The sequence below is a fragment of the Lates calcarifer genome, linkage group LG2, assembly GCF_001640805.2.
Source record: "Lates calcarifer isolate ASB-BC8 linkage group LG2, TLL_Latcal_v3, whole genome shotgun sequence".
Lineage (NCBI taxonomy): Eukaryota > Metazoa > Chordata > Actinopteri > Centropomidae > Lates > Lates calcarifer.
The window spans coordinates 14,320,830-14,347,394 of NC_066834.1; the positions used below are offsets into that span (position 1 = coordinate 14,320,830).

At 40.1% G+C, this 26,565-nt stretch overlaps 3 protein-coding genes across 6 annotated transcripts; all 3 read left to right on the plus strand.

Annotated features, from left to right (window-relative positions):
- The first annotated feature begins 2,147 nt into the window (after nucleotides 1-2,147).
- il17a/f2 (interleukin 17a/f2) lies at nucleotides 2,148-4,309 on the plus strand. The gene is made up of 3 exons (XM_018692680.2): nucleotides 2,148-2,298; nucleotides 3,584-3,756; nucleotides 3,930-4,309. The coding sequence occupies exons 1-3, from the start codon at nucleotides 2,266-2,268 to the stop codon at nucleotides 4,162-4,164; spliced, it is 441 nt and encodes a 146-aa protein (XP_018548196.1). The 5' UTR covers nucleotides 2,148-2,265; the 3' UTR covers nucleotides 4,165-4,309.
- A 1,459-nt stretch (nucleotides 4,310-5,768) lies between these two features.
- On the plus strand, nucleotides 5,769-9,670 carry LOC108894149 (membrane progestin receptor beta-like). The gene is made up of 5 exons (XM_051075958.1): nucleotides 5,769-6,852; nucleotides 6,978-7,066; nucleotides 7,186-7,342; nucleotides 7,993-8,208; nucleotides 8,286-9,670. The coding sequence occupies exons 1-5, from the start codon at nucleotides 6,583-6,585 to the stop codon at nucleotides 8,595-8,597; spliced, it is 1,044 nt and encodes a 347-aa protein (XP_050931915.1). The 5' UTR covers nucleotides 5,769-6,582; the 3' UTR covers nucleotides 8,598-9,670.
- A 2,093-nt stretch (nucleotides 9,671-11,763) lies between these two features.
- LOC108894297 (uncharacterized) lies at nucleotides 11,764-22,049 on the plus strand. 4 transcript variants are annotated; one of them, XM_018692921.2, is made up of 8 exons: nucleotides 11,765-11,996; nucleotides 15,340-15,466; nucleotides 16,138-16,198; nucleotides 16,311-16,383; nucleotides 16,901-16,978; nucleotides 17,474-17,539; nucleotides 17,654-17,713; nucleotides 18,945-22,049. In XM_018692921.2, the coding sequence occupies exons 2-8, from the start codon at nucleotides 15,345-15,347 to the stop codon at nucleotides 19,274-19,276; spliced, it is 792 nt and encodes a 263-aa protein (XP_018548437.1). In that variant the 5' UTR covers nucleotides 11,765-11,996; nucleotides 15,340-15,344; the 3' UTR covers nucleotides 19,277-22,049. The 4 variants fall into 4 exon arrangements, with proteins under 4 accessions (XP_018548439.1, XP_018548437.1, XP_018548440.1 ...); XM_018692923.2 differs by lacking the exon at nucleotides 16,901-16,978 and having other exon boundaries at nucleotides 11,764-11,996; XM_018692922.2 differs by lacking the exon at nucleotides 17,654-17,713 and having other exon boundaries at nucleotides 11,767-11,996.
- Nucleotides 22,050-26,565: the final 4,516 nt, after the last annotated feature.

Consider the following 26,565-nt stretch of genomic DNA (forward strand, 5'->3'; position numbering starts at 1 on the left):
TCCCATCAGAAAAATTAAGTAACCATCTGTTTAATGTTCAGTCCTGTCTCTCCTGCTTTTTGTCAACTTTGAAAAAGTATCCAGTTTACTCTCAGTGTAAATGCCAGTTTGATGAAGTTAATGTATTCCAGCACAGTTTCAACTTGAATTTTAAAATGTTATTTGATAAAATTAAATTCAGTCTCAAATACAAAATATAGGAAATAATTTCATTAAAGCGAGAAAGAAAGCAAGAGGCTGCTGTGATCTTCTTGATAGAATTAGTTATTTCAAGTATAGTTATATTTTAAATTAATCATAAGGAGGTTCTCATCTCCTGATTTTTAAAAGTCATTTTTAATGTTTCTAACAGTCTGATGTGGTTTAATAAACTCTCAGTGTTTTGAGAGAAATATTAGGACTGAATACACTAAATTTATTGTTTAAAAAAGAAATGATTAAAAAGAAAAAAGACTTGAAATTAAGTTACATAAAATTTTAGGAATGCTTCTGTGCTTCCCAACATGACATCAATATGGTTTTAGTATTTCTTTAAACTTTTGTATATAAGGATATAACAAATTAGGTTATTTTTCTTTAATATTTTTTTTAAATGTTTAGTTTGACAAGAAACAAGATGACAGAAGCACTCACGCTGACAATAGCTTAGAATAAACCAGCAGAAAAAGATAAGACATCTCATGAAGAGAAACCAAAGTGTCACGGCAGCAAAAGGAAGAACAACCGATGAATAGTATAGATAACAAACAAAACAAAACAAAAATCTCCTGAATTCTAGGGTACATTTTGAGTATTTACAGTTTATAATATGAAGCAACAAAAACTTATTTAATACGTAACACAGTATAGACAACCTGACATAAATAATCACATAATCGTGATGAAATAAAGACTTTGCCGCTGATAATTAACAAGAAAAACTGCTCTAAAAGGTTTAAACCGAGGTGGTTAGTAAAGTCTTGTATCTGCAGGGAGTAGTGTTGGCAGCATGGAGTTTTTATGTCTACTTAGTACTAAGGTGTCTCTGCAATATTGAATATTTACAACCAAATAAGTTAAAGTTTAAACTTTAGATACATTTAAGTCTGAAAACCACAGTTAACGTGCTTCATCAGGACTGTGTGGGTGTGAGTTGATCAGATTTGACTGACTACAAAGCAGCTGCTGTCAACAAGTTCTGATTTACATGCTACTAAATACTTATCATCATTCTGCTCCATTAGAATCACATCCACTTTAAACCAGTGAGAACAGTGCAGAAAAAACACACATACAGGAATCTATCATAAAATAACCAAAGCTCTTCAGTAAAAAAACTGAGGACATGGGTGTTCTGGGCCTTTAACACCCTCTGAAACCTTCAGTGGTTTAACTCCTCACCTGGCTGCAGTGATGCACATTAACCTTACTTACAGGTGCAACCAATTAAAAGTCTAATCCAAAATGTACCTGTGGAAAACCAATCCAAACAAGTTCCTGGAAGGAACCTGACCTGCCACAAAAAGCACTGTGATGATTTAGCAATTTATCTGATGAATTCACAAGCAGCTACGGTGGACAGAACAGCAGAAATATAATAACATGATATCCTAAGAACAAATGTGAAGTCATAGAAACTATAATAATTTGTTCAAACTGCAAAAAAAATGTTAAATTAACAGCAGAGATCTGAAATAGAATAAGTTCCCTCATCAGGACAAAGCTGCTGATTTGTTTGGCTGATGCATCCGCTGATGTTTTTTCCCATTTCAAACAAGAAAATCTTTCATTCAGCTTTGAAAACTCGGCTTAACAGGTCAGAGCTGATACCATAAACATTCAGGTGCATTCAGATCCACCAGGGTACTGGAGATATTGACACACAGTCTCAAGACCTGGAGGGGTTATGGCTGCACTATTTGATCAGATGAAAATAATCTACATGTCTGCATCATTTTTATTTGTGATCGAGTATCTTTACTGGGAAAGAAAGTATCAGCTCACAGCCTGTTTCTGTTGTTTGACTGTTTTTTTGTCAGCAGATGTTATCAGTCAAGAAAACGTGCCATTGTCATTTTACAAACCGTCAATTGCAGACTTTCTTCACTTGACTCTGCAGTGAAATAGATGTACTGCAGAGATAAGAGGAATCTCCCCTTTCATTTCTTTGTCTGGTTATCAGCTCAGAGATCTGGTGTGATCAGATCTGAGGGTCACACATCATCATAAATAAACCTGATCTCAGAGCAGTCATACGCAGAAGCTGGACAGGATAGCTGCGACAACATGAAGCTGAGACACAGTGTCTGCACTCTGCTGGTGAGCATAAACTTTATCTATTTATATGAACTAACAATACGCCATCGGTTAGTCTGAGTAACTGCTCACAGAGATTCAAAGAAATTAATGAAAAATAAATAATGGAGTGAAAAAATGACAATTAACTCAAATTATTAGTCTGCTGCTGAGTAAAAATGTATACAGAAATATTCTAAGATAGTAACCAAGTGATAAATATCTTCCTCTGGCAGGAACTTTAACCCTGAAACAAACAGAAACAAATTTAGAAACAAATTAGTCCATTGGCCCAATGCAGCAACAGGAAGTTTCTGAAGTGTGATTTTTCTACCACAGAAATTGCAGTGTATTTTATCTTTTATCTGATATCGTGTTATAGATGATGAGTGATTGTCACTGTTGTCAGAGCGAGAAATTTCTTCCTGAAATATAGCTCATTTTTAAAATATTCCTTGTGTTCTCTCCTAATCTATGAGTTGTGGAGGGTAATATTCTGGCAAAAAAATAAAAATAAAAAATCTGAATTTCTGAGCTTTAAGTTGTAAACTTAAGAGAGAAAGACTGAAACTTGAGGAACCACATCCTTCACTTTGCACCTTTCCTCATCACACCACAGACGACGCTGCTTGCAGTGGACGACCTTATCAAATTATACTTGGCAATCAGATTCAGCAACAAGGAAATACTCGTGATTTTATCTCGCCAAATATTATAATTACCATAAACATCTGGACTGAGGAGCTGTTTCTGTGAACTGAGCCTTTTCAGAGGAAAACAACTAACTGATTTGGATGAGGTGAAAACTTTGGCACCTCAAATTGACCAATGCAAGGATGTAGCAGATAGTGGTTGGATCGTAAAAAACAAAATTTTTATCGGAAATTTGTTAAGCGAAAGTTTTTTCTTGTAGATTTGTGAAATAAACTTTGAAGAAAACTGTGGATTGAAACATACTTTTTGCTGTTATAAGATTACCATTTTAATCTAATAGAACATCTGAGTTGTTTCTCATAAATTTACAACTTTAGTCTTGGATTTTTTTTCTCAGAATATCACCCTCCTCCCCCTTTAATTATTTTTTCTTAACCTTCTATGGCCCTGTACAGTTATAATGCTGAAGTCTGTACAGGTGGGTATTGTGCTGCAAGATTAGATATTTTGGCAGAAAACATATAACAATATTTTATTGACAAGTTCAATATCAGCATATATATGACTCATCAAATACATAAATTCACAACATTTTTTCAGACATATTAACTGTTGCAGTTTAGTTGTATAACTCTGACTCCTCTCCTGTCATCAGGTATGTTGCAGTATGTTGTGGGTAGTAGTCTCCTCCTCCAGGGTTAAAGCTCCTCCTCCTCCACCTCCTCCTCCTGGGTGTAACTCCATGTTGGCATTCTCCCCAACAGTCTCCTCCTCGTCCGAGGGAAATGGAAACATCCACAGCAGATCTCTGTCTCCATGGAGCTGGAGGTCAGTCTGACAACACAAACACACACACATACAGGAAATACATGAATGACTCATAAAGTGAGTGAGTTAATGGGTAAAGGAATGTATGAAACATTCATAGAAAAGGATGAGTGAATAAAAGAATGAAACCATGATGGAGTAAATGACTAAATGAGGAAATAATTTTTGTTCAGGTCGACCACAGTGAAGAACCGGATCCCCTCCACCCTGTGGGAGGCCGAATGCAGCAACAGCTTCTGCTCCAGTCCGAACCCTGGACCCACAGACAAACACAACCTGAACTCAGTGCCCATCTACCAGAACATCCTAGTCCTGAACCAGCAGGAGGGGGGGCGCTGCTACACAGCGTCGTACCAGTCTGTGGCCGTGGGCTGTACCTGCGTCTGGGCCAAAACCAAAACAAACTGAAACCATGTCAACCTGAAGCAGCAGCTGAGCGACAGAGAAATTATTTAATATTTGCTGACTGAAGGTAGTAGTACTGAACTATGTTGTTCTCTTTGGAGTCTGTAATAACCCTGCATATGTTTAAATAAAAACTGACGATACGAAACTGGCTGTTAATTTTGCTAAGATCCTTATAGTGGTGCAGGAATGAGCCTAAACACAGGAAGTAAGTTAGCATGTTAGCACTTCCTGTTCCCTTGTTCCAGATTCAGTGGGTTTAAATGTCTGAAATAAGGTCTGTAGTTTTAACACAAGCTCAAGACCATTTCATGTTTTATTCTACAACATAAAATCTGTCAGTAAATCTCCCACTCCTGATGTTTGAAGCTTTTACGTGTCTTAAAAAAGGTGGTTGCTAACGAGTGTCTAAATGAGACTACAGAGGTTGTTGGGGATGTTAACATGAAAACTGATCTACTCACCAGTCCACCTTTACAGCCTCGTTGTGTTTATACTCACACTCTTTCAAACTATCACTAACTTTCTAAGAAGAAAGGCTTTTGTAGAAGAGGTCAGAGCTAAATTAAATGACAAGTTGGAAGCTTAGTGGTGGAGACGTTGACGTCATGTGACCGTGGTGTAGCTGGTTTATAGTCTAACATTAGCTTTTTACTTCTGGAGATTGTGTTTAGGCTTCAAACATCAGAACAGTGGTGTTCATCTGTGAAGATTATCTGATGAGCTAAACCTGTGAGGATCAGAAACTTTAGTTGGTCACAGTTTATTTTCTGTAATAATCCAAAACTCAATGAAAAAATCCCATTTTCTTTCCTTTTTGTGGAGGGAACCAGGGTGATGCTGACTTCAGGGTTGGACAAAAATACATCATCCCTGCACCACTGTATTAGTGGAATGAAAATGTTAAAACATGTTTGGCCGAGGAGGTTTTATTACAGGACTTGGATTAGACCGACTACAGTAGGTATACCTAATACACTGCCAACTGAGAGTATATTTGTACTGTGGTCAGTTGAGTAGAGTGTAACAGCATGAATCCTGCAGTGAGATGTGTATTAGTGTGTATTTGTGTGTGTGTCAGCAGTATGTTGAGTCTCATGACGTCTTAAATCCTGAGCAGAGAAGAACTCATTCAGACTGAAATCAGCTCTGATTAGCTGAAAACAAGAGCACATTATGGAGATTTAGACGTGTGTGTGTGTGTGTGTGTGTGTGTGTGTGTGTGTGTGTGTGTGTGTGTGTGTGTGTGTGTGTGTGTGTGTGTGTGTCACCATGCATGTGACACCGGCCGGTCTGCAGCAGGACTGAACAGCAAACAGGTCAGTGATTCCAACAGAACAAAACAACAACGCTGAAAAACCAGACACAACGTTTGAATAGAATAGAAAAGAATACAATACAATACAAGACAAGACAAGACAATGCAATAGAAAAGGCCTTCTGCAGCTCACATCCTGAAGCCAACAGAGAGAAAAAAAACTCAGGTAGGTTTGTTTTCCTTTCTGTGACCTCTGACTTTGACCTTCTGGATATGAGTTTGTGTGAGTTTACTTTTGTTTTTCAATGCTTTTTGCTGCTGCCAGCGTTTTGATGATTACTGTCTCCTCACCTGCATTTTATTCATCAACTCATCAAAAAAATGTCTGAAAAGAAAGTTTACTGAGCCACAGTTGGAGGAGCCACTGCTTCCAGATGTGTTTTACATTGAATAATCTCCTTAATGTTCATTCATCACCACAGAAACACAGCAGCCTCCTGGATAATTAGACCAGGCCGTAGGTTCATGTTGTGGCCAGAACATTCTGGTAAATATGAATTTTTCTGTCAGTTCGGTGCATGTCTCTAAATACTACAATACCCACGAGCCTCAGCTGCTCTTGCTATGGAGACGAGGCCAGTCAGAGATGTGAATAAGAGCTGTGGTGAAGTCTGGACACTACACACCTTTATAAACTACTGACTCAACTGTGTAACCTCTGTAAGCACCTCACATCAATCTACCTGTGAAATCACCAACACACCTGTGTGACTCATATACCTGTCTCACCACACCAAAACTCCTGTATAACCATCTTACCCACATGTTAAACAACCCACTTATCCACTTGTATAACCAACACACCTGTCTGTCCACCCATGCAACCTCATACCATGCGTAGACCTGTCTAACCTCCTCCTCCAACTTCCTATTCGCCTGTCTAAACACCAAAATACAACCTGTCTAACACCTGTCCACATGTATAACATCTTTAACAAACACACCTGTCTGTCCACCTGTGAAAGTTCATACTACCTGTATACCTGTCTAATCTCCTATTCACCTCTTATGCCACCTGATCTGTCAAACCCAACGCCCACCTGTATAACCATCAACACACTGTCACACAGATCAACCAGTCAAACTCAGGATCCTCTCCCATCATGCCTCGGGTGTCGTTTGCTCCTCCCTCGCTGTGCCTTTCCATCCTACCCCTGCTGGACCGCCTCCTCCCCTCCCTCCCTCCCACTGTCCGGGATGTGGACGTCCCCCCTCTGTTCCGGGAACGGTTCATCCTGTCAGGGTATCGTCCCGTGGGCCTGTCGTGGCGTTGTTACGTCCTCAGTCTGTTCCAGATCCACAACGAGACTCTTAACGTGTGGAGCCACCTGCTGGCAGCCGTCTGCGTGTTGATGAGGTTCATGGCGTTTGCTGTCCTGCAAGGAGGGGTACTGTTACAGCCGTGCATAATTTGTTTGGCCTCCTGGGGTTTGAACGCTGTTTGTCTGACTTCTTTGACCTCTGACCTCATCAGGGGATCCTGGGTTTTCGGCTGCAGGGTCCCGAAGGTCAGGGATTTTCTGTGGACGTTTCCTCACTGCCTCTGGTCCTCTACGTCTTCTCTGCTGTCACATACCTGAGCTGCAGGTGAGTCAGCAAAGAATCTTTATAGTTTAATTATTTCATTTTTTCATTCATCTGATCCGTTATTAATAAGTGATTTTTGATTAGTGTAGCTTTAATTAATTCAGAGTTGCATGTTGCAGCGCTGTAGCTCACCTGTTGCAGTCCCACTCGGAGCAGGCGCATTACTCGCTCTTCTTCCTGGACTACGTGGGCGTGGCCGTCTACCAGTATGGCTGTGCTCTAGCTCTGTGCCTGTACAGCTCTGACACCGCCTGGACACAAAGCATGCTGGGACAGGTCTGTTTATGTGTCTTATGGTGATGTCACCTCTGAGTTGACCGCGTTCCAGTTGAGATGTCAGAAAACATTTCCTTTGCCTGTTGCTCTTATCGACAACTTCAAAACAAATCTGCACCTTAGTTATTAACATTAGATTTTTAATGCAAACATTTTAGAACGTTCTTAGAAAGCCGCTCAAATTTAACAAAAAAGCCATGTAACGTTAAACCATGAACATGAACCAATTCAAACGTATCTCGGACTACCCATTGCTATTGCTAGCCATTGTTGGCAATAACAGTTGATAACAACGCTGTACGCTGTATTTTGCTCATACAAACAGCGTAGCAACATGTCCACCGATAAAAACTGAACAGTACTACGTGTATGACTGACTTAATGTGAAACTAATAAGACAGAACAACTATAAACAGTAAAATTAGCAGAACTGATGTGAGAGCAGCCATCTTGAATTCTCATGTTGGGGTTGGTGGGGTTGCTCCAACATTCCAAGTTAGAAATCTGACCACAGGGGGTGTTCCAGTTGAAATTTCCAACTAGGAAGTCAGAACTTCTGACTTCCAAGTACAAATGGAATGCACTATTACATCCACCCTCAGTAGCCGACGTGATGCATTCAGATTTACTGATGATGCCAGTTTTCACAGATCTTCTTCCCGGTTGCCGCCCTCCTCGCATGGTTCTCCTGCACTACCTGCTGCTACGCAAAGCTTCGCTTCCGTCGACCGTACCCGCTGCACAGGAAGCTGTGCCAGGTGGTCCCAATGGGCGTGGCCTACCTGCTGGACATCAGCCCTGTCGCCCACCGCCTCGCCACCCGCAGCTGGACAAACAACCTCGCACTGCCTCTGCACTTCCTGCAGGTGATGTCTCTTGATCATGTCACATCTTTATTAATCATTCAGTAATATATATCTAACTTCTGTCATTTCTCCACCAGGTGGTGCTGTTTCTGCTGTCGGCCTTCTTCTTCTCTTGCCCTGTACCCGAGCGCTTCTCCCCCGGCCGCTACGACATCGTTGGCCATGGCCACCAGCTCTTCCACATCGTGTTGTCTCTCTGCACGCTTGCCCAGCAGGAGGCACTGTTCCAAGACTTTCTGTGGCGGCGACCAGCACTGGTCAGGGAATTTGGAGAGGAGCGCCTCCTGCTGGTCTGTGCTTCCTTTCCCTGCCTGACGCTCTGCTGTGCATTTACGGCACTCACCATGAGGAGGAAAGGTCAGCCGCAGCTGATGAAAGAACAAAGATAGAAGAGGAAGAAGTAGAAGAAGGTGTGACTTTGTGTACACAAACTCCTGAGGGGTTTACTTTGGATTTTGAGACATTTCTGGACAAACATGAACATTCTGTACATTTGTGGGAGGGTTTGTTTGTGTGTTTTTATGGTAGTGAGGAGGGATTTTGGTTTGAAACCATCATTATGAGGACACTTTGGTCAGTCCACATAACTTCAAGGGGCTGTCTTAGGGTTAGGGTACAGGGTTGGCATTTATCTGTGATGGTTAAGGTCAGGATGAGGGGTAGAGAATGAATTAGGTCAGTGAGTGTTTGTATTTGTAGACATCTGCTCCTCAGGGCAGAACATCATCATAATGTTTCTGCTCTGAACTGGTTCTTTTTCTTTTTTGTTTGTTTTTTGTATTTTTGTATATATTTGTAGAAACTGGATGATATTTGAACCCTGGTGAAATAATAAGTCTTGCTCTGTAACAGACATGCTCATTTAGCAGGACAAAGGTTACACACTTTAGTTTTAAAATGCATCACTGTTGCTATGGTTACACCTGGCATATACTAGTTTTGGAGCCACTAAAACAGAGACTTTCAGAAACACTGCTGGCCCTGTTATTTTTGCTTGTAATATTTTCTGCATCTTAGCAGCCAACTGCAGAGTAGACAATCTACTTCCTGCGTACACTGATGTGCATACGCAGAGATCTGTGTTTTCAGGTGTGTTAGTATGGATGGAGATTGAGTCTGATGTAAAACACTTGTCTGGATGGAGTTTGTTTTAGTTCAGATGAGGACAGAGTTAAATACTAGAGAGAAAGACAAAAAGTCCCAGGGGGTCAGAGATACTGTGTGAGGTGAATTATACAATTATTACATCAAACTTTGTGTGTATCTGCAGGTGTGTAAACACAGGAAAAACAGACTAAAAAGGCAACTTATTTAGACGTGTTTGCTGGAACATGGAGGCCAGTGCCTCCTCTTCTCCCAAAATCAGGAGTACTCTCTGACTTACTGTTGTTGCACTGCATCCTGCAGTGTTTCACACGAAGAACAAAACTGTTGTCGCACATTGTTCCCATGGACTGTAAAAAATAATAAATGCTCTCGATATTTATGTGCTTACGTCTGACACCTGGAAAAGAGGTGAAAATTTTCGTGTTCACCCACAGACTTTGAATACATCTTTGATATGATTCAGTGCGACTTCCACTCCCTGAGATTATCACTAACCCTGAAGACCATTCAGACTAAACCCCCAGAAAGCCACTTAGAAATAAAGAGAAAAAAAAGAATTTTAGTGAATTTTACTTCAATTCAGCTCATAGATTGTGTCAAGTCCAAATAATGTCAACATAAAATTTCTAGCTGTTATTTTCTAACCCTTTGTACAACATAAACACACATGTAGAGTTTCCACTGCACACAAAGCTTTTCTGAATAAAAACTACTCAGGTGATCCTCGTTAAGAGAAACGATCTGCACCTGTTGGCACCTACAGAGCAATCAGTGAGCATCCAGCTTGGAGGCAGAAACTAGTTCAACATGTCCTATTTAATGTGATTACACACTCACAAATTTGAAGTACAACATCAACAGTATCAGGTCTTCCACTGTGCTCCTGCTCCTGTAGAGGGACTCTGTTAAAATCTAACTTTAAGTGTTTCAATGTTTTCTGTGTGTCAGGTGAAAAAAACCTCGGGTTAGGTCATATTGTCTGTTCACAGGAAAACAGTTATTTTCATTAACAACACACCTGACAGTTATTTTGTTTAATAATTGATTGTTTTGTCTAACAAAATGTGAGAAAATGGTCAAATATGCCTCATCAATCCCTGAAAATCAAGTAAATGTGCTTTAATGATTCTGTGACAACTATTTTTAAACTATACCTTATATTTGGGTGGAGGTAGAAATCGCAGCAGCAGAGATCTTTAAACATCTGCACAGGAAACTGAAAATATTAACATTACATTATGCAGAGATTAACAGGAGAAATACAGTAAATTCATGTGATGTTGTTATCTCTGTCTCACAGCTCTCTGCAGGACTCGCTTGGCCGGTCAAGCAGTAAGTGTCAGTTACAGTGTTTGGGTGGAGCTGCAGATAATGTTCCAGTTTCAGTTTGATCTGGGCTTTAATAAGATTATCGGTCCCAGCTGCCTGTGCTCAGAGGAACTGCCGCTAAAAACTATAAGAACTCCCTGAGTGTTTCATTATTTGAGCAGGATATGTCACGGCAGAGCGAGCTGAAGGTGAAAACATCTGTTTCACGGAGCGTTGTTCACAGTTGGGAACCAAATTCTTCTTTTGACACCTTTATTTTACGCAGAAAACAAATAAGAGAATAACAAACAATATACTAATGATTTAACAGTTTTACCAGTTTATCCTGAGGGTGGCGCTAGAGGAAAAATCACAGGCTCATTAATATGTAATGGTTCATTCCTTACAGAGATGGAATGAAGTCAGGGCATTTTATTTATCAGTTAATCAAACTATATTTATGAGACATTTGATAAAAGTTAATTCAGTTCAAAGTTCATTACAACTGGCCATAGAAAAGAAAAATGCAAGCAATAAAACAACAGGAGATTAATGCACACAGTGTCTGAAATATAATGCAAGACTGAATGTAATTAAAAAAAATAAAACTATAAATATTAAAATTGAATAAAGCAATTCCATAAAACACATAGATGAGTTCAGTCAACTGAAGAGAGACAGAAGCTAATGGAGCGGCTAACACAGCTAAAGTAACTCATTTATTTATCAGATTTGACTACACAGAAGATCACTTTACAACCCTCTGGACGTAAAAACTCTGTAACAGGAGTTAACTACGACTCCTTAGGTACATTTCAGCAATAAACATTTGAATTGTTACAGAAACAAAAGATAATTTACAGCTTAAATCAGTTCACTTTTAAATCGACCCTTCGCCAAGCCCTGCCCCTTTGTTGTTAGCCGCTGTCCGAACTAGCTCAGCACTCCCTGAAGAAATATCTATATCTATATCTGAAAAAGCAGTTTCAGAGAGAATATATCCCGGATGTCAAACAAACTCAGATAAAGTTAGAAGCTAAAGTTAAACAAGTGAGCTAGCTAGCATGAGACCGCTGCCCTGTCACTTATTATTCAAATAAAATTCATGAGAATAAAAACCGGATCCATGAGTGAGTTTTTATTGACTTTGCAATTTAAGACTGACTGCTGTCTGTTCATCTGTGTGTCCATCACTGTTATGTGTGTGTTTGTGTGTATGTGTATGTGTGTGTAGTGTATAAATAGTGTGTGTGTGTCTTTAAACAGCAGAGAGAGCAGCTCAGTGTTTACTCAGTCTGTCAATGAGTAAACCTGCAGCAGGAACAACTCCCCACATACAGTATCTGAACCTGACCTCAGCTGTCTGCACACAGGTAAACGCTCTGCACACCTTATTTCTACTTTGACTGCTTCATTACCAGATAATCAGGAGTAATTGATTGAATTCATTCATTTGTATATGTTAAGGGTTAATTGATTGAATTGACTGATTTTATTCACTGTTCTGTCAGATGTCCACTGCAGACTTTATCAGTCAGAGGCTCACTGTTATTCTTACATCATGCAGAAATTCAACCATCGTAAATGTAAAGATGTAAAAAAAAATAAATAAATTAATGAAGCTAATCTGAGACTTTTTCACAATGACTTAATCTTAAATATCAGACATATAGCACAGAAATAAGAAATAATGAAAACAAGTCAATAGAATATTCTTACGTATATTATAAGGAAATAATATGACGTTTTTCTGTTGGAGACACTTCCTGTGAACAGGAAATTATCTATTCAATATTTACAAACATATTTATAGTTTATTTGATAATGTGTATGAGTAGATTCCTCCACACTAAGTCTCGTGTGTGTGTTGACAGACTGTCATACGCAACATATTAACAGCAAATCAATTTCATAGTTGTTTATTTTCTGTTACTTTATACAGTATAATATTGTACTTTTTACCACATGTATTTGAAAACTTTAGTTACTAGTTACTTTGGAGATTCTGATTATTAATACAAAACAACTAATAATCAACTAATAAAATGTGATCTACTAATGTGATGTTTTATATAAATAAAAATCTCCACCTTAACCAGTTGCACCACTAATAAAATACACATTATTCTGCATAATAACTACTTTTACTTTCAATACTTTAAGTATATTTTGATGCTAATACTTGTGTACTTCTACTGAAGCAAAATTTTGACTGCTAGTATTACTAAAGTAAAACATCAGAGTATTTCAGTGTGTTTCTCTACAGAGTTCAGAGATAAATAAAGTACATTTGTATGTAAATGTGTAAATAAAGATAAAACATGCGACACACATGCTTTTCAAACATTTTACATGAGATTTACATGATCTATTTATGGATGACCGACAGACCAACTTGTGGGTTTGTTGTCATTACACATTAAAAATTTTATATTAACTTTTAAAGCATGACATCTTTCACATTGTCATCACTTGGTCTCACTTCATTAAGAAAATGTTTCAGATGTTCATCAGAAAAAACTCATCCATCTGTCTTAAAGGGTTTTGCCTGATGAAATTCAGAGGAATATGCTAGCAGCTGGTTAGCTTAGCTTAGCATAAAGACTGGAAACAGGGGGACACAGTTAGCCTAGCTCTGTTCGGCTAGTTCACTGATTAACACATTATACAGTATAATTGTTAAATGCATATAGAAACCATAGTGTAAAGGCTAAATCATAGTTTAGTTTTCCCAAAATGTTGAACTGTTCCTTTAAGTAATGTTTTAATAAATGAATGTGTATCCTTTGGACCTGTTTGTTGTGATGGTGTTTGTGTACAAAGGCGTCAGTCAGATGGTTGAAGAGCTGCTTCAGTTCTCTCTGAGCTGAACTGACAGAATAAGGGAAACATGTAAATATGGTGTTTTTCCAAACAGGAACTAACAGCACATGTGTCGGTCACGTTTGATCTCCTCTTTTCTGTCTCATGGCATTTGCAAATATTTTCTGTTATTTTATGGTGTTAAAAAGTAAATATGAGCTCATATTTAGTCAGTTGTGTTTACACACTCATTACAGAAACCTTAGTCTACCTTGAATTGTTTGGGAACGCTGTAGCTTTTAATGGTTTTTGGTGCCTGAGGCAAAAAGACCGGAGGAGGAGAACTTTGTGTTTTTGGATGAAGTTTATCTGCAGCAGAGACATGAGAACGTCTTATCCATATTGGTCGACCTTTGACCTCCTGTCATCACTAGTCATGTTAATGATCGGAAAAACTGAAACTTATTTACGTGCAGCAGCCATTAGGTTTCTATCACAACCAATAAACACAAATGTAGTTTATAAAGCAGTCAGAAAGTCTTTGAGTCAGTGTGTGTAGTTTTTCTGTAAATAAAGTGAACTGAGCTGAAAGAATTCAGCTATTCATTTTTTCCAGCTCCTCCTAGATTTGCATATGGACAGAAACTGAAACAGCCTTTAGGATTTCAAATTTGCAAACAGCACAAACCATAATACACTGCGCACTGGCCTACAAATACAGGCCAATAATAATAATATAACTGAACTTTTAAATAAAGATGAATTAGGGTAAAAAATGTAACTGTTCAGATTATAAACCAGACACCTCTGGCTCTGTCCTCATGAAACACAGTTGTGTTCATTAATACATGTTTTCCTGTAGCGTGCTGAGGAGTAGAATATTGCCTACATGATCATGAGGGAACAAATTGTATTTTGTGCACACATTTAGAAAAAAATTTGATGTGCCCACTCCAAACCTCTGACACCTGTGGGATAAAGTCATGTCACAAAACCCCACCAACTTCGAAGGAACTGATAACCGTGTTTTCAGTCACGCTCCCAACTTAGAGGGTGCAGTCCCATGCCACTCCCACAAAAAAAATCCCACCCCGTTTCCGTGTTGTATTTTTGGCCAGAGCCTATCAGTTCTGTCAGGCCATCCTCACAAAATCCTCCAACTGTATTACTGTTTGGCTGCACCATGCATCTTCACCCACACTTTTATTCCCATCCCGTCCCAGTCATGTGATGAGTAGTGACCCACGGGATTACTGGAAAAATGTCAGCCTCTACTCCTGGTCTGATAGACCTTCACCGGACTTGGACACTGCAGTTCTTCCACTGTGGAGCTGCTGGTTGGTCTCAGGGTTGTAGCTCTCGTCACCACTGCTGATCCTCCATGTAAATGTTGGATAATCCTGGTCCTGTTGACAGAGATCATCTCAGTCTTTGACACGGTGCTGCCTCTGCTCCGTGGTGAAATCAGAAATGTCACAAATCATACGTAACACAGGTCCAGATATTGATCACACTTCACACACACTTCTTCCGCCCTGAGTCACAACAGTTTACTGTTTGCACCTGCTGCACAAGCTCATGTTTTGGTCACTTTATTTGGTGAAATCATATAAAACCGCTTAAAAGTTTTCAGCTGATGTGTGATTGCACACAAGCAGTTGTATCACAGCATTAATGTGAGCCAGAGGAAGAATAAAGAAAAATCCAGACTGAATTAAACATTAAACGTCTTCAGTTTGTTCCTGGTTGAGGAGACCGGCGGCGCCATCAGTAAATTTAAATAACCTCACATTCCTGTTACACAGTCAGACAGAGAAGTCGCACAGAGGTCGACTCACTTCCTGCTCTCTCTGCACACCTTTGACACATAAATCTATTTCAACAAAGTTTCCTTTGTATTTTTGTCTCTCTCAGTGATCATGGCTGCAGTCGGAGCAGAGGTCGCCGGGCCGTGGTTCCTGTCATCAGGAGGCGTTGGTTTCTTCATCATTCTCCTCCTCCTCTCCGTCTTTCTCACGGCTCTCTGTAGCAACTGTGGCAGGTCTGATCTCTACATGAGCTCAGTTTAAAAGATAAATCCTCATGTTAACATGTTAACAAAAACAACAGGCCTGCTTACCACTCGAATAGTGTATTACAGATTACAGCATAATGACAGCTTTACGACTAGCATTGTTTACTTACTCATTCACTGTGGTGTCTCTGTTGTCACCTTAATGGGAGGAGTGGTGCTGCTTGTGCTGAGACATCAGTGAAACCATGTCTTGGCTCCGAACTTTTACTTTCTTACCAGACTCCACAATGATCCAATTACATTGCTTTTCTTATAGGGTACACAGAAAAAAATGCTCAATAGTAACCAAGTAATGCTGAGTGGCTAATCACTTTGGAAAACCACTAGCCACAGTGGCTGGTTAGCAAAAAAGTTAATGTCAAGCCCTATGAAAACTGCATTCAGCTGAGGATTTTGTGCAGGACATGGTAGAGCAGTATTATAATATACTATTATACCACATCAGTGACAAACTGAAAGGGTGTGTGTCCACCTGAGCTTGTTTTACACTTTAAATGTAAACTGTGAATCTGTAATGATGGAGGAGGATCATCAGCTGGTTTAATTTGACTGCACATGTTTGCACATGTAAATAAACTAATAAACTCCTGTTGTTGCTGTGTTGTTGTTGAAAAGTTAATTTCTCTTTTTTTCCCTAGACGTTCATTTAAGCTGCAACATGCTGCGGAGGACAAAAATCCTTCAACTCTCGTCAGAGTGGTAAGAGACCTTTGACCTCTGAGAAACTCTCCTCTGAGCTTTTGTCTCTTAATCTTAAAAAAAATAATAATAAAACCTCACAGTAAATGTTTAATGTTCTGTTTGTTAAAAGGGGAAACTGGAAGAAACCAGGGCGGCAGCGAGAGAGAATCCGATGATCAACGAGATCCAAAACGATGAAAAAGGTGAGTGAATTTCTGAATAGCAAGATGAACACAGACCAAGACAAAAGAGCTGAATAAAGGGAAAAGAACAACGAGTACAGATGTGACTGAGGAGTGAGACTCTGCTGAAAGTGAAAACCTGTTTTCAGAGACATCGTATGAAATAGAAACAGGACATTTCTGCGGGTTTTTTGAACTTTCACGTCTTGAACCGTGTGAAGCTCCAAAGTGTGAACAGAAACAAACTTGTGTTCAGGAACGACTTTATTGAATTAATTTATATAGACATGATTAGCACTCAAGAATATGGCCTTTTTGGGGGGGGTTAATCCCACACGTTGTTTTCTTTACTGCTTTTGGTCATGTGATCAAAACAGATGATTAAAACAACTCAAATATTTTCTTTTCAAAAAATTTATTTAATTAGAATTAGAATTCATCAAACCAATAGAACACTAGAATAAAGTGAAATAATTTGTAAATAATATATAATAATGAGTGATATTGTGTGTGTGTGTGTGTGTGTGTGTGTGTTTAGGGTCTAATACTAAAGAACAGAACCCGGTCCCATACACTCCATGGAGAAGCCACTTGAGGGCGCCACAAGACAAGCTAGGTCAGTCTGCTGAGTAAAGACACACTGAGCCTCAGTGTGTGTCAGAGTGTGTATCGTGCGTGTGTGTGTGTGTGTGTATTTAATCCAACACGACTGTGTTTAAATTGTCCTCCATGTGTGTTTGTAAACAGTTTCACCTGTCAGGTGACTGAGGCATCAGCGCTGTTGCCATGGTTACCTACAGGTTACTACATCAAGCTCTGACTGAGGTTAAACTGAACTATAGTGAGTCTCGGGTGTTCACATGTATGATCTGACAGCCGATCAGAAACCATATCATGTCAGTGGGTAAACGATGACCTGAGCTGCTCAGTGAGGGTCAAAGGTCATGTGTCAACCTTCAGTGACCTCTGACTTTCTTTATATCCAAGTGTTTTAATCCTGGTCATCAGTAAATAAACCACTGGGAGATTAAATGTTATTTGGGAACATTTAATACATGGTTCATTTTGTGTGTGTGTGTGCGTGTGTGTGTGTGCGCGCGTGCATGTTCAGATGTCCCGACCAATGGCAGTGGGGCAGTGAAGGACATAGGAGGTGATGCTATCTCTGCTGCAGCAGGTACGTCTTGTTTGAGTCATTCTTATTTAAAACATAAAAAGAGATAAAAAATAGAAACTGAATTACCAAATTTCCCATGATGCATAACTCCCACTGCTCTGCGTGTGTGTTTAGAGGAAAGCAAGGTCCAGCAAATGCTGAGGAGGAGCCGCCTGAGGGCGTCACAGACACAAGGTCGTTAATCAACAAACTGTTAATCTGAAATTATTCTCATCATCAATTTGGTTTAAATTCTTTGTCTTGAATTCAAACTGAATATTTCTGGGACTAAAACAAAGACATCTGAATATTGTGAGGACATCTTTCTCTATTTTCTGACACTTAAAATATATAAAAATTGGAAGAGAAATAAAGAATATAAAGAAAGAAAATGAAGCAGGAAGAAAGAAAAGGTGACAAAGATGACATGTCACAACAATGATTAGTAAATATTTTCTTACATAATATCGGGGCAGCTGGGCGTGGCATTGTACCTCCCCTAGTGCCCACCACCAGACTCAGAGGATTGTTGCAATGCTGGTGTCATAGATGGATCACTGAACGGGTCTGCTGGGTACAGGACCTGGACTCTGGACTCAGAATCTCTGTTTAAAGTGACTGTGATCTTGTTGTAGAGCCAATCAGACGAGCACAAACAGACACAAAACAAAAACAAAGGCTCTGCTCGCACCTGATGTTAACATGTGTCTCAGATGATCCGATCACAGACAGGCAGCTCTAAGTCCAGGTGTGAATGGACCCAAGCTCAGACCACATTCAGAGGTGGTCTGGGTTGCATATGCTCTCATTCTTTTAGCAGTGTCAATGCAACAATAATGCATTTGGTCTTTGCAAACTGAAATGATCTTTTGTGTTTATTTGTACTTTGAGCGTTGAGGTGAGATCTGATCAGATGTGGTCACCTGAGACGCATGTGGAGATTCAACTCCTCCAGTGTGAAAAGACCTGAAAATGTAACAGCCATGACGAAGTGGGGCGTTGTTGTGACAGTTTTCACAGGAACTGCAAATTTCCATTTTCCATGGCAAGGGTGGCGTGTTCAAAAGATTAAACTTTGGAACCTGGTTTCAAACATTTTCATTTTCAGGCTTCCAAAACACTGTTGTCATGTGAGTAAAAGGTCAAACTGCAAAAACAAAGGTTTACTGGGCCTCATTCATTCGTACATATACACACGCACTTAAAACTGTCCACCTGTGATTGGATCACCTGAGCTTTGAGCTGGGCCAATGAGACACGAAGCTGCTCTCGTGCAGGAGTGGTGTCTCATAATCTTTCCATGCCTGTAGGAATAATTAAAGATTAGAATAATTAAAGTTGTTTATTTCACATTTATCACCAGGACATGTTCATTCATCTCACAAATGTTCTTTATTTGAACTGTGTATGATGTCATTCTGTGCAGGTGTGAACAGCTCCTTCCCTCCAGAGTCTGACCACATCTACCACACCATTGGAGGAGGGCAGCGTGATGCAGATGTGTCGTTGCCCCCAACCAATCAGGAGTTGTGGCTGGAGCGCAACAGCGGCAGAGAGCGTGGTACTCGCTTCGCCACAGAGGATTTCAATGACAGAGACAGAAACTCGCTTTATGCTCAAGTCAGTAAGAGGGTGAGACAGCCTGAGGTCCCCGGCCAGACAGTGGAGGTGGTGCTGGTGGTGGAGGAGGATCCTTCACCTCCACTGCCTGACCGGAGAGCAGAGATGGAGGCGTGGAGGAGTGGACGGCTGGAGTGATGATGGATGAAAGACAACCGATTAAAGGACAGAGGACGGACTGTGGCAGCTAAAGGTATAAGATAAAAGACGGAAGATGACAGGTGAAAACTACAAAAAATAAAAGATAAACAACAGAAGACGAAAGAAGGAAGAAGAAAGGATGAAACATAAGACACTAAAGATGGACGGATAACAAGGGTTAAAGGAAGATGGGCAAAGGACGAAAGATGAAAGACAAATGACATAAATGAAAGATGGAGGACAAAGGATAAAGGACGAGGATGAAATGTTACAAATGAAAGAGGAAGGACAACAAGAAAGGCTGGAAGATAAGGAAGAAAGATGAGACAAAAGAAGAAGGGAGGATAAAGGATAAAACATGAAGTACAGACCAAGGAGAAACAACAACAGATGAGAGATGGAGTACGAAGAATAAAAGACAACAGAAGGAGGAAGGATGAAACATGACAGACAGCAATGAATGACAAAGGAAGAAAAAGAAAAACAAAAGACCAAAGACAGAAATTACACAAACATTTCCCAACCTGCTGATCCCAGATCCCAAATATGAGAAAATCCTTTATTTTTAACTGAAAAACACTGCATCCTACATTTCCCATAATGCAGCTGGGTAGTTTCACAGGCTGAGGAGGATCTTAATGTGTAAAAGTGGTGGAATAGCCCTTTAAAGAATCACAGATTGAAGCTTTAAGGAGAATACACCAGTGGTTCGACTATGTTTAGCTCAGAAATGACATTAATGTCAATAACTGCTAATCAATTATTAATCACTGATCAGTTTTTAGATCAATTTCCTTCATTCAGTTTCATTTTGTTACAATTATAAATTAAGTTTGCAGAGAAATAAATAATCACAGTCAACATTTAGCCCATTATAATATAGATTACATTGTTTATTTTACATTAGAGCTGAAATGGTTTGTTGATTAATCTATTAGTGAATATATAAATATAAATAAACTGATCGCTGATCTCTACATGATTCCTGATGGAAAAGTGTAGGAAAGGCAAAAGGTTAGTGAGTGAGGTAAAGGACTGGTGTGTGGATTTAGGGGGATCTATCTGCAGAGAGGGACTATAATATTCATAATTATGTTTTCATTAGTGTATGATCACCTAAGAATTGTTGTGTTTTCATTCGCTTACAGAGGCAGCGGGTCCTCTTCCACAGAGGCTGCCATGTTTCTACGGTAGCCCAGAACAGACAAATTAAACATCTAAAGGCCAATGTAGCTTCTCCTAAATGGGGGAGGGGTCTTCAGTTGGTCACGACGAAATCCTACAGACCAGGACTGTCACCTTTTATTTGAAAACATTTGTTCGAACATGGGGTGAAAAGTTCATATTCGAGCTGTAATGACCTGTTGGAAATAGAGGCTGCAGTCTCCGACCATTTTAAGTACTTTTACTCGTGATCCAGCAGAAGGCGCTGTAACAGCTTGACCTGTTTACTAAGCTAACGATAACACAGTGTTGTGGCAAAAACAGAGGACAATACTGAGCAGAGCCATACTGACAATCACAACAATCACAACATCAGAGAAACAGCGTGTGGATCGCAAAGTCACGACTTTGTTAAAGTTACTCTTCAATAACAACAAATCTGCAGACTCACCTGCTAGCTTACCATCCCATTGTTGTCTTATTGAGAGCCAGGTAGAAGTGTCAGACAGAAAGAGTTAATACAGTCGTTAAAAATGTAATGTTAGCTTGCTGGAAGAACATGACGACTGATGTTGGACAGGCTGTTAAGTTTATGTAGTAATGTCATGTTGTGGTGTTTTGGGAGAGCAGGTTGTTTTGAATTCATGAAAAAGCGACCGCCCTACTTCAGACTGGTCCTTTAATAACAATCTGTTTATTAGATTTTTAGATGTTTGCAGGTGTAAACGTGTAAAATTGAGTGAAAATACATAAAGGTTTGGTGGTGGATGAGTGTGAAAACAGTTTTTAAAGATGTGGTGATTTTGTGTCAGAGCAACAAAAAGTTGCATCCACACTGACCTGATGAACTCTTCCATCACCAGAGTCTGTTACGCCCTCGAGTTATGGAGAAATCTATCGGCTGTTTTATCTCAACTGAGCAATTTTTAAAAAGACAAAGACAAGATCTGGCAGCGTGACAGGAAATTATTTCAACATTTAATCCTGTAGGTTTATGATTGGTGGATGTACTGTATAACATGACACAGGAATTTATCTTTAAGGATTATTCTGCAATTTCAACCTGGTGTGTTTCCCATAAATGTAATTATTGTGCCTCTATGAGTTGTGATCACCTCCACTGTAGAGATCCAGGGGAACGAGGACTCAGTTAAATCAGTGTATATCATGGTAACTGTCTCCAGCCTCCTACAGCTTTTAAATAAACATGAATCATTTCAAACACTTGCTTCTGAGTCTGACAGCAAGAAAACACAGACTGTAGCTGCAGAAACAGACATTATGATGAATGCATTTTGCTCTCTGAGCTCCATCCTCTGAGATGTGTCTCACTATTTATTTCTCTTTCTAATATTTATTTTGGTCTTTGTTTCTACAGCTAATGTGGTAAATGCAAAGTTAGCAGAACTCTATGGGAAATACACTAGGCTGAAATGTACATATTTGAGGAACATATAGGAGTTTTTTTCAAGTTAGCTGAAATGAGAATGTACAGTTTTAGTGCTTGAGTCAAACACTGAGGTCGTCACTGTGTCTTTAACCTGTATTGAATAAAGTCCTGGTTCTTGCTTTTCTCAATAATAAAAACAACCTGAACCAAAATGAAGTTTAGTGTTGAATTTGTCTTTGTTCTGACTCTGCAGCTGCAGGTTTAAATCTGTCTAACAACTCTGTGACTGAACAGCTGATTCAACTTAATATCTCAAGTTGAGTTAAACTCAGTTTTACATTTTCAAAACTAAAATACAATCAAATAAAACAATGTTGAACTTCTTAATCTAAGTTCAGTTAACTCAGATTTTAAAGGCAGCAGAGGAACTTCATGTCAAATTTCAAATGATATAAATGATTTACAGTGTGAAAGTTCAGAGTGAAGTTGCAGCATTTAGAAATTTCTGGTGAGTCAGTGTGAGCTGAGATGATGCTGCTGTGGCATGAGTCAATGACGTCTGAATGTAAAAATGTCTGTGTGTGTGTGGTTAACATCCTGTTGAGTCAGAGTTCAGCAGAAGGGTTTGGTGAATAGGTGAAATGCTGGAAAACTTGCCGGTGGTCACGTTCACCCCAGCGATCAGCTGACTGTTAGAAAGTTGACTGTGGGTGTTCGTCCTCAGAGACGCAGCTAAAAACTAAAACTCCAGTTCAAACAGGAAGGAGACACAAAGATGGGAGAAAACTTTTCCTGTCAAAGTGTGAGTGTTCAGAGATACCATAGGTACATACAGAGACAACTTCAGGCACAGCATGAACTGAAAGCAGAGCTGCAACAATATGTTAGTTAATCAATCAGTAGAGATTAATTTGCAACTATTTTTAGAATTGAACAACAGAGACGACTCAGACAATTTTTAACACAATAATCCTGTTAGGAATTGTCTTTGGTTTTCCTTCCATTGCTATGTAGCCAAATTATCTGTCCTTAGAGACTGCATTAATGTTAAAAAGAACTGGAATGGCGACCAATTATCTGTTACTAAATACACAAAAAACAATGTTTTTATCTGTGCCCAAGACAACATTGTCCTTGTGTAATGCACATATTTGAGGTACATGTATTTTGTTCAAGTTAACTTTAGACCTATCTCATCTTCAGTTCTCCCAGCTGTCAGAAATCTGGGTGTTAGATTTTACCAGACGTTCAGTTTTGATAAACATGTTGATAGTCTCGTGCGATCTTGTTTTTATTATTAACATCATCTGCTTTAAATATATTGTGTCTCAGTCTGAAATGGAGATGATCATACATGATTTCTTTTAGGCACAGCTTGATAATTGCAGCTCATTATTCCTCTGCCTGAACAAAATATCCCTGCATCGCCTTCAATCAGTCGAGGCTTCTCACCAGCTCCTCTAAAACATCCCATGACACCAATTCTGTCCTCTTTCCTTTGGCTCCGCATAAAGTTCAATTCAAGTGACTGTGTGTTCAAGGTTGTGGCTCCTAAGTTGTGGAACTCGCTCCCTTTACCTTTAAGATATGTGGACACTGTTGATTCCTTTCTGAAGAAGGTAAAGACTCACCTGTGCAGGGTTGCTTTTATTTAGTTCAAGCCATTATATTGTTTTAATTCTTGAATCTATGTCTTTTCATTCATTTATTCTTTGCCGTGAAGCACTTTGTGACTTTTGTTCTTGAAAGGTGCTGTATAAATTCACTTCGCTTACTTCCCTCCCTTGTGTTCCTGCTGTTTTTCCCTTTCTTATATCTCTGGTGATCCGTACAGGGTGTTCCCTGCCTCTTGCCCAGTGTCAGCTGGGATAGGCTCCAGCCCCCCTGCGAGCATATATAATAATGGATGGATGGATATCTCTTGTTTGTCTCCAGTTTGTGTGCATTTGTATTAGTGTGTTTGTATTTGTGTATGTGTGTGTGTGTGTGTGTGTATGTGTGTGTGTGTGTGTGTGTGTGTGTGTGTGTGTGTGTGTGTGTAGACTGGGCGTGGCCTCCCAGACTCCTGCTCCTGCCCAAACCACCTGCACACCTGTTTCAGATCAGCTCAATCAACTCAACGAGCTCCGGCTCACTCCACCCTTCATCCTAAATCAAGAAAAAGACTAATCATTAGAGACGGTGTCAGATGTGATGCACCAGGGTTGTGACTCTCACGGTGTCGTTATATGAGCAATCAGAAACATGACACACACATGATGAGTGGTTTCATCAGAAATCTGCTGATTCTCACTGAGTTTGTCGCCTGCAGCTCAATCTGTTTCTGCCAGCTCTGGTTAAACCTCAGAGTCTGTGCAGGTGGAGATATCCTGACTGCTTGACTTTAAACCTCAAACACGAGGCCCTGACCTTTGTTTTTCAGATCTAGTTTGCAGCCCAGGGTGTCTTGTTGAGTCTAAACCAAAAACCAAAGCTGTGTCACTTTCTCACTCACTTATCCAAACTATGACTAAAGCTTCTTGTGTAAAATGGTGGAGTGCCCCTTTAACCTATGCTTAACTAGCACTTAACATAAACTTCCTTAATTTATCTCCCTGCACTTTGCCTTATTGAACAGATTTACTTCAGCGTACCCTACTGCTCTGAAGCTGCAGTGCCACATGAGTGAATCTAAATGTCCTGATCTGGATTGCTGGATTCTGATAACTAATGAATCAACCCTGCTCTGAAACATGTCGTCTGTTGGAGCATTAAGATTTCTCTTCATTGGACCGAAGAGGACCAACAGTGGACTACAGTACACTGACAGAGACATCCATGTACTTCAGGCCAGTTCCTCCTCACAGCTGCAGCTCTCAGAGTCGACCAGTTGTCTCCATAAAGTCTGGCTGCTGGAAAATGAATGAACAGTGAATCATACTGTTAATCACCTGATCACTGCAGTGATGTCATCATCAGCTGATCAAACAGGGCCATTCACATTAAAATGATCCTGGGTGATGTGATCACAGGATGAATGAACCTAACACACACAGAGCTGGGTCTCAGAGCCAAAGGCTGCAGGAAGAGGTATGAGATGATGTGGGTGGTGTTCTCCTACTTCAGGTAACACCATCATGGTGGTCCGAGGTGAACAGGTGTGGCGCTGCTCTGACTGGTTCCCAGTATAAACCATTAACAGTGTCTCCATATGGAGCAGCAGCAGTTAATCCTCTCACAGCTGCTCAGTCTCAGGCTCGTTATTCACTTAATCAGGATTAAATAAAACCACATCAGCTGGAAGATGATTAACTACAGCAGCACGAACACAACTAACACAACCACAACCAATAACACAAATGGGGGAGGTTCCAGGGGCCTCCCCCAGCAGGACAGTGCTCTCACTGCACCACAAACACTGCTCAGAAATGTCTCAAGGAACACATCAAAGAGCCCAAGGCGTTGACCTGGCCTTCAAACTCACCAGATCCCAATCTGATCCAGCATCTGTGGGATGATCCAGAATGAGCCAGATCTATGGAGGCCCAAAGGCTCCACAGGACACCCTCTCAGAGGTCCTGGTCCATGCCCTGACAGATCAGAGCAGGTGGTTTTTAGCGTATAAGACATTTGACGTAGCTCAGTTTTAATTAAACACCTGCCACAGTCAGTCAGTTAATCAGTTAGTAAGTTAGTTGTGTCATGCACATAAAAGTGTGTGGTCCTCAAGGACTTACAGTATAAACCACCAATAAAAAATAGTGAAATATTTGTCAGAACATCTTACAGACACTGCCTGACTCACAGACGTTTTCTTCCTGAAACAGCTCGAGTTTCTTCAGTGGAAATGAACATTTGACTAAAACCTGTGGCTTTTACATCCTCATATAACAACCAGTGAAACATCCATCCAGCAGGGTACACCCTGTACGGATCACCAGTCCATAGCAGGGCAGACATATACAGACAAACAACCATTCACACTCACATTCACACCTTCAGAGTCACTGATTAACCTGCATGTCTTTGGACTGTGGGAGGAAGCTGGAGTACCAGGAGAGAACCCCCGCAGGCACAGGGAGAACATGCAAACTCCACACACAAAAGCCCTGGGCCCTGGTTTGTTATTGTAAATAAAAAACAGATGAATCTGAGATTTTAACATATTACAAAAACATAAATAATAAAACATACAGAGACACAACCAGATGAAGATGAATGACTTATTTCATATTTATTTTGTTTCCCACTTTTTCATCTTTGTTTCTGCAAAAGAAAAAAATTCCTTATTTTTTGGTAATTTTTTATTTGTTTGTTTGTTTTTGTTTGTTTGTTACACAGCAGCGGGTCAGACTCTGAGAGCTGCAGCCTGTGTCTCATTAACGTGAGATCAGAGGAAGAAAAAAAAAAAACAAACAGGGCGGAATGTTCCTTTAAATGTTCCCATAAACGCTGCACGCGCAGCGGCATCAGCACGTAGCTCACGAGAGCGAAGCGGCGTTGTGTGCGTGCTACGTGCAGCTACACACACACTCATACATGCACACACCCCAAGGACACGGAGAGAGCGAGAGAGACACAGAGGGAGAGAAGCAGAGCGGGTTATGTAATGAGTGAGGGACTGAGACTGCTCTTTGTTATCACTGCACACAGTACTAATACACACACTACTGCAGTACACACAGTAATACTACATTCTGCAGTACTGAGACTGTTGCACGAGCAGAAACAGGTGAAAAGTCACGTGATAATT

What these genes read in the sequence shown, in the direction of transcription:
- il17a/f2 (XM_018692680.2), top strand. Translation starts at nt 2,266, where the DNA reads ATGAAGCTGAGACACAGTGTCTGCACTCTGCTG. An exon ending in ACAGTGTCTGCACTCTGCTG is followed by an intron (nt 2,299 to 3,583) that starts GTGAGCATAAAC and finishes TCCTGTCATCAG; the next exon opens with GTATGTTGCAGTATGTTGTG. An exon ending in CTGTCTCCATGGAGCTGGAG is followed by an intron (nt 3,757 to 3,929) that starts GTCAGTCTGACA and finishes ATTTTTGTTCAG; the next exon opens with GTCGACCACAGTGAAGAACC.
- LOC108894297 (XM_018692921.2), top strand. Translation starts at nt 15,345, where the DNA reads ATGGCTGCAGTCGGAGCAGAGGTCGCCGGGCCGTGGTTCCTGTCATCA. An exon ending in CTCTGTAGCAACTGTGGCAG is followed by an intron (nt 15,467 to 16,137) that starts GTCTGATCTCTA and finishes TTTTTTCCCTAG; the next exon opens with ACGTTCATTTAAGCTGCAAC. An exon ending in TGCTATCTCTGCTGCAGCAG is followed by an intron (nt 17,540 to 17,653) that starts GTACGTCTTGTT and finishes GTGTGTGTTTAG; the next exon opens with AGGAAAGCAAGGTCCAGCAA.
- LOC108894149 (XM_051075958.1), top strand. Translation starts at nt 6,583, where the DNA reads ATGCCTCGGGTGTCGTTTGCTCCTCCCTCGCTGTGCCTTTCCATCCTA. An exon ending in GTCACATACCTGAGCTGCAG is followed by an intron (nt 7,067 to 7,185) that starts GTGAGTCAGCAA and finishes TGCATGTTGCAG; the next exon opens with CGCTGTAGCTCACCTGTTGC. An exon ending in TGCCTCTGCACTTCCTGCAG is followed by an intron (nt 8,209 to 8,285) that starts GTGATGTCTCTT and finishes TTTCTCCACCAG; the next exon opens with GTGGTGCTGTTTCTGCTGTC.